This window comes from Orycteropus afer, unplaced genomic scaffold (assembly GCF_000298275.1).
Source record: "Orycteropus afer afer isolate SDZICR_OR568_19922 unplaced genomic scaffold, OryAfe1.0 scaffold00334, whole genome shotgun sequence".
In the NCBI taxonomy this organism is placed as follows: Eukaryota; Metazoa; Chordata; class Mammalia; order Tubulidentata; family Orycteropodidae; genus Orycteropus; species Orycteropus afer.
Genome location: NW_006921921.1, coordinates 2,713,296 through 2,720,124, shown reverse-complemented (window position 1 = coordinate 2,720,124; position 6,829 = coordinate 2,713,296). Strand labels below are relative to the sequence as shown.

The 6,829-nt window shown below is 43.3% G+C and overlaps 1 protein-coding gene across 1 annotated transcript in view; it reads right to left on the bottom strand.

Moving 5' to 3' along the window:
• Positions 1-6,829, bottom strand: part of STAB2 (stabilin 2) — a 228,909-nt gene that overhangs the window by 196,595 nt on the left and 25,485 nt on the right. The window contains exon 4 of the mRNA XM_007952402.1: positions 878-963. Coding sequence (XP_007950593.1) covers positions 878-963 — 86 coding nt within the window. The remainder of the gene's footprint in view (positions 1-877; positions 964-6,829) is intronic.

Sequence of the window (6,829 nt, the reverse complement as noted above, 5' to 3'; positions counted from 1 at the left end):
TCTACTTCTGTAGTGATACTGCCTCGGAAACCCAAGGAGGGATTGCTCTGAGTCGGGTTTGACTCGACGGCACATAACAACAACAACAAGACTGTTTCTAACCAGTCAGCTTCTGTAAAGATTTACAGCCTTTAAACCCTATGGGGCAGTTCTACTCTGTGCTATAGGGTGGCTACCACTCGGACTCAACTTGATGGCAGTGGGCAGTGGGTAAGGCTAGAAATGTGCAAAAAGTCACCTTCACAGGGTAACAGAGATTCTTCAATGGGCAGACCCAGTGGTTCACAAAGGGTACTGCAGGTGGCATCAGAGGGTGGTCGGCCAACAGCAGTGATTATCAATGGTAACAAAAACCAAACCAAACTCACTGCCGTCAAGTTGGATCCGACTCATAGCGACCCCTCCTTGGGTTTCTGAGGTGGTATCACTATGGAAGTAGATTGCCCAGCCTTCCTTCCAAGGAGTGGCTGTTGGTTTTGAACCGCCAGCCTCCTGGTTAACAGTCAAATGCCAGGATTGATAGCCGTGTACAGTTTCACAAAGTACTTTCACATATATGAGCTCATTTAAAATTTTCTGCAAACATCATTGCATAGTCATTATTATCAAACCTGTTTTACAGATGGATGCAAGTAAGGCTGAGCAGTTAACTGACTCACCCAAAGGCCCCCAGCCTCTAAGGCATACAGAGGGCATACTCTTCTCCCTAATGCTGCTGCTGCTTAGAGACTCCATCCAGTATGTGTGTGACTGTGTGTGAATGTGTGTGTGAGAGTGTGTGCATGTGAGTGTGTGACTGTGGGTGTGTTTAAGGAGGATCAGCAGGTAAGGAGGGAGTAGGCAGAGTCAGAGAGGGAGAACACATTTCTGAACTTACTTGGCAGGAGCAGCTTCCATTTCCTTCCAAGCCTTCGGCACAACTGCCCCTGCCACTGCAGGGGGACATGGCACCTCCTGGGCACTCTAGGAAAACAGCTCAGTTTTATTCACTCGTGACTACACACAAGCATTCTGCAAGGATGGATTAAACACCTTTTTTTTTTTTTTTTTTAATTGTGATTTGGGTGAAAGTTTACAGAGCAAATTCCCTTTCCATATAGCAGTTCACATACACTTACTTTGTCTCATGACATTGACTACAATTTACCTTGCAACAGCTCCCCTCCCACTTCCTCCCGACAGTCACCTCTTCCCTGTGTCTATCCCTCCATGCACTCCTGCCCCCTGAGCTGTCTCCATGTGCGTAAACAGTCCTTCTTTCTTTCATGATTGTTCTCTCCAAAGAGTGTATCTACCTCAGGTAAATGTTCAACTCATTTACTTGTCTTTTGTTTGTCTGGAAGCCACAGGTGTGGGTTCAATTCCAGACCCGAAGGGCAGCTAGGGGCCATAGTTTCAGTGGTTTCACCAGGCTCTATCAGACCAGCAAACATGGTCGCCTTCCCGCCCCCCCCGCTCCACAAATGATTTTGAATATTGTTCCACATTGTTCTCCCTCTCTATCAAGGATCTCCTACATAGATCCCCCTCTGAGTGGTTGACTGTGGTAGCCGGGCACCATCTAGTTCTTCTGGTCTCATAGTTGTATAGGCTGCGGATCACATGGTGTACCAGTTGTAGGACTAATTGTTTCCATGATGCTTTTGTTTTCTTCCTTCTTCTTTTCTCTGGATGAGGAGAGACCCATCGTTGCATCTAGGTGGCTGCTTGCAAGCTTTTAAGATCCCTGTCGGGATTAAGCACCTTTTATGTGCCAGTTAAGGAGCTCTGGTGGCACAGTGGCAAAAGCATTCAGCTGTTAACTAAAAGGTCATCAGTTCAAACACACCAGCTGCTCTACACAAGAAAGATGAGGCAGTCTGTATCTGTAAAGATTTTCAGCCTTGGAAACCCTGTGGGGCAGTTCTACTTTGTCCTATAGTGTTGCTATGGATGGCAGTGGGTTTGGCTTGGTTATGATATGGAGTTAGGGGTGTGGGTGATGCTAGCTGTTTGTGATCAGCTACTAACCTAATGCTTGGCTGCTCGAACTCACGCAGTGGCCCTGTTGAAGAGAGGCCTTTCCTGTTGCTTCTGTAAAGGTGTCAGCCAAGAAAACCCTGTGGAGCAGTTCTGCTCAGCACACATGGGGCTGCTGGGAGCTGGGGCTGACACGATGGCACCCAACAACAACATATGCCAGTTCTAAGTCCTTGTGGTGTAGCTGTTGTTAGGTGTCATCGAGGCACCTCCGACTCATAGTGACCCTATGTACAACAGAACGAAACACTGCCCGGTCCTGTGCCATACACACAATCTTTGCTATGGTTGAGCCCCGTGTGTGGTGCAAACGGTTAATGTGCATGGCTGCTAACTGAGAGAATGGAGATTTGAGTGCACCCAGAAGTGCCTTGGAAGAAAGGTCTGGTTATCTACTTCCAAAAAGTCAGCCACTGAAAACCCTACGGAGCACAGTTCACTCTGACACACATGGGGTTGTGTGAGTCTGGGCCAACTCGACAGCAACTGTTTACTGGTTTACATGCCTGTTAGTGTGCTAGTCTCCGGGCAAAAAAAATATATTTACAGATCCTGTTGGTTTCACCAGGGGTTTGTAAGGCAGCTGATGTGAGGTGAATCACAGTGCAGGCAGGCACTGTAACAGAAGGCAGAGGACTGTCTTTTTTTTTTAATTGTCTTTTTAGTGGATAAGCTTTTATTTTAATTTTTAAAATTGTGATTTGGAAAAAAGTTTACAGAGTCAATTTATTTTCCATACAACAGTTCATACACATTTTGTTTCATTAAATTGACTGTGATCCCCATAATGTAACAGCTCTCCTTCCTTCCTTCCTGTGGTTACCTTTTCCCTGTGTCCTTCTTTCCTGTGCATTCCTGCTGTCTGAGCTATCTCCCTGTGCAAATACTGCCCTTCTGATCTCCCATGGCTGACTGTTCTAAGGAGTGTCCCTACCTGGTGAGATTGTTCATCTTATATGTCCAGACAGTCACTTTTTTGAGCACTTAGTGCTTACCAATTACCTATTTAAGTCAGTCCCATCATGGTCCTCAGGGATTGTTATTGATGCTGGTTAGCAGATGAGGTCGCTGAAGTTCAGAGAGGTCCTGTAACTTGTTTAAGGTCTCCATTTATAGTTTGTAAAGCTGAGAACTTAGGCCTTATTATCATTCCAAAGCCAGTGCTCTCTGCAGGGTATTGAGGTAGCCCAGAGACAGGAGCCATTGATTTTGCCTTGGAAAGTTTGGAGAAATATTCATAAGGAAGATAATTTAAGCAGGTTATTGAAGGCTCAGTAGATGTTACTAAACCAAACCAACTACCATTGAGTTGATTCCAACTCTTAGAGACCTTATAAGTCAAAGTATAACTGCTCCATAGGGTTTCCAAGGTTGTAAATCTTTATGGAAGCAGACACCTTTCTCCTGTGCAGTGGTGGGTAGATTCAAACCACCAAGCTTCCTGCCAGTTAGCAGCTGATGCTTAACTATGGCACTACCAGGGCTCCTGTATAAGAAGTCAGTTGGAGCCAATTAGCAAAGTGCTTCTTATTGGCAAGTGAAGGAACTTAGATTTCACTTGAATGCTTATAGTAAGCAGCACTTCTGCACTTCTGTGCTAGACCTGAATTGGAGCTTTTATGGATAATTATTAGAGCACTGTACAGTCATTCACTGAACATGCAGGTAATAACTACTATGTGCCAAGCGCTATATTAAATGCTGGGGCGCAGGGAGGTTCACTTAGAAGCCAGATACAGATGTTGTTGTTATTAGATACTGTTGAGTCATCTCCAATTCATAGTGACCCTATGCACAGCAGAACAAACCAGGCCCAGTCCTGTGCCACCTCCTTGCTATACTTGAGCCCATCACTGTAGCCACTGTGTCAGTCTATCTCGTTGAGGACCTTCCCTTCTTTCGTCGACCCTCCACCTTACCAAACGTAATATCCTTCTCCAGGGAAGGGTCCTTTCTTACAACATGACCAAAGTAGGTGAGGCGAAGCTTGGCCATATTCTCTTTCAAGGAGCATTCTGGCTGCACTTCTTCAAGGAGAGATCTGTTAGCTCTTTTAGCAGTCTATGGTACTTTCAGCATTCTTTGCCAGCACCACAACTCAAAAGTGTCAACTCTTCTTCGGACTTCCTCATTCATTGTCCAACTCTCACATGCGTATGAGGCGACTGAAAATACCATGGCTTGTGGCAGGCTCACTTTAGTCCTCAAGGAGACATCTCTGCTCTTCAGCACTTGAAAGAGGTCCTTTGCAGCCAGTTTGCTCAGTGCTATATGTTGTCTAGGGAGCTCTGGTAGCATAGTGCCTAAGGCACTTGACTGCTAACCATAAGGCTGGTGGTTCAAACCCACCAGGCACTCCTCAGAAGGAAGGTTGGGAAATCTACTTCCGTAGTGATACTGCCTCAGAAACCCAAGGAAGGGTCGCTGTGAGTTGGATCCGATTCCATGGCACATAATAACAAACAACAACAATACATCGTTTGATGTCTTGACTGCTGCTTCCATTGCTATTGATTGTAGAACTAAGTAACGTGAAGTCTTTGACAACTTCAATCTTTTCTCCATTTATCATGATGCTGCTTATTGGTCTAGTTGTGAGGATTTTTGTTTTCTTTATATTGTGGTGTAATCCATACTGCAGACTGCAGTCTTGAATCTTCATAAGTAAGTGTTTCAAGTCATCCTCACTTTCAGCAAGTAAAGTTGTGTCATCTACCTATCACAGGTTGTTAATGAGTCTTCCCCCAATCCTGATGCCATGTTCTTCTTCATATAGTCCAACTTCTCGGATTATTTGCTCAGCATACAGATTGAATAAGTTTGGTGAAAGGATACAACCCTGACACACTCCCTTCTTGATTTTAAACCATGCAGTGTCTCCTTGTTCTGTTTGAATGACAGCCTCCTGGTCTATGTACAGGTTCCTCATGAGTACAATTAAGTGTTCTGGAATTCCCATTCTTCTCAATGTTATCCATAATTGGTTATGATCCGCATAATTGAATGCTTTTGCATAGTCAATAAAACACAAGTAAACATCTTTCTGGTATTCTTTGCTTTCAGTCAACATCCACCTGACATCAGCAATGATATCCCTCATTCTGCGTCCTCTTCTGAATCCAGCCTGCACCTCTGGAAGTTCTCTGTCAATATATTGCTGCAACTGTTTCTGAAATATCTTCAGTACGATTTTACTTGTGTGCGATATTAATGATGTTGTCTGACAATTTCCACATTCTGTTGGATCAATTTTCTTTGGAATGTGTCAAATATGGATCACTTCCAGTCAGTTGGCCAGGTAGCTGTCTTCCAAGTCTCCTGGCATAGCTGAGTGAGTGCCTCCAGTGCAGCGTCCGTTTGTTGAAACATCTCAATGAGTATTCCATCAATTCCTGGAGCCTTGTTTTTCGCCACTTCTTCAGTGCAGCTTTGACTTCTTCCTTCAGTACCTTTGGTTATTGATCATATGGCACCTCCTGAAATGGATGAACATCGACCAATTCTTTTTGGTACAGTGACTGTGTATTCCTTCCTCTTCTTTTGATGTTTCCTGAATCATTCACTATTTTGCTCATAGAATCTTTCAGTATTGCAACTCGAGGCTTAATTTTTTTCCTCAATTCTTTTAGCTTGAGAAATGCCAAGCATGTTCTTCTCTTTTGGTTCTCTAACTCCAGATCTTTGCACATTTCATTATAATAATTGACCCTGTCTTTTTGAGCTGCTCTTTGAAATCTTCTGTTCAGCTCTTTTATCTTGTCATTTCTTTCATTTGCTTTAGCTACTCTCTGTTCAAAGGCATGTTTCAGAGTCTCTTCTGACATCCATTTTGGTCTTTTCTTTCTTTCTCATATTTTTAATGACCTTTTGCTTTTTTCATGGATGATGTTCTTGATGTCATCCCACAATTTCTCTAGTTTTTGGTCATTAGTGTTCAGTGCATCAAATCTATTTCTTAGATGGTCTCTAAATTCAGGAGGGATATATCCAAGGTCATATTTTGGCTCTCATGAACTTGTTTTAATTGTCTTCAGCTTCAACTTGAACTTGCATATAAGCAGTTGATGGTCTATTTCACAATCAGCTCCTGGCCTTGTTTTGGCTGAAGATATTGAAATTTTCCATAGCCTCTTGCCACAGATGTAGTCAATCTGATTCCTGTATACTCCATCTGGTGAAGTCCGCATATATAGCTGCCATTTGTGTTGTTGAAAAAAGGTAATTGCAATAAATAAGTCATTGTTCTTGCACAATTCTATCATGCAATCTCTAGCATCATTTCTATCACCTAGGCTGTATTTCCCAACTCCCAGTGATTGTTCTTTGTTTCCAACTTTTGCATTCCAATCATCAGTGATAAGCAACACATCTTGATAGCATGTTTGGTCAATTTCAGACTGCAGACAGTCTGAAATTGATATAAATCTTAAAATTCCTCATCTTTGGCTTTGGTAGTTGGTGTGTAAATTTGAATAATAGTAGCATTAACTGGTCTTCCTTGAAGGTGTATGGATATTTTCCTATCACTGACAGCATTGTACTTTAGGACAGATCTTGAAACATCCTTTGCGATGATGAATTCCGTGCCATTCCTCTTTGATTTGTCATTCCCAGCATAGTAGGTCATATGGCTGTCTGATTCAAAATGGCCAAAACTGGTCCATTTCAGCTCACTAATGCCTAGGATGGGAGCTCTGGTGGCATAGTGCCTAAGGCATTTGACTGTTAACCAGAAGGCTGGCAGTTCAAACCCAACAGCCACTCCTCAGAAGGAAGATTGGGCAATTCACTTCCATAATGATATCACCTC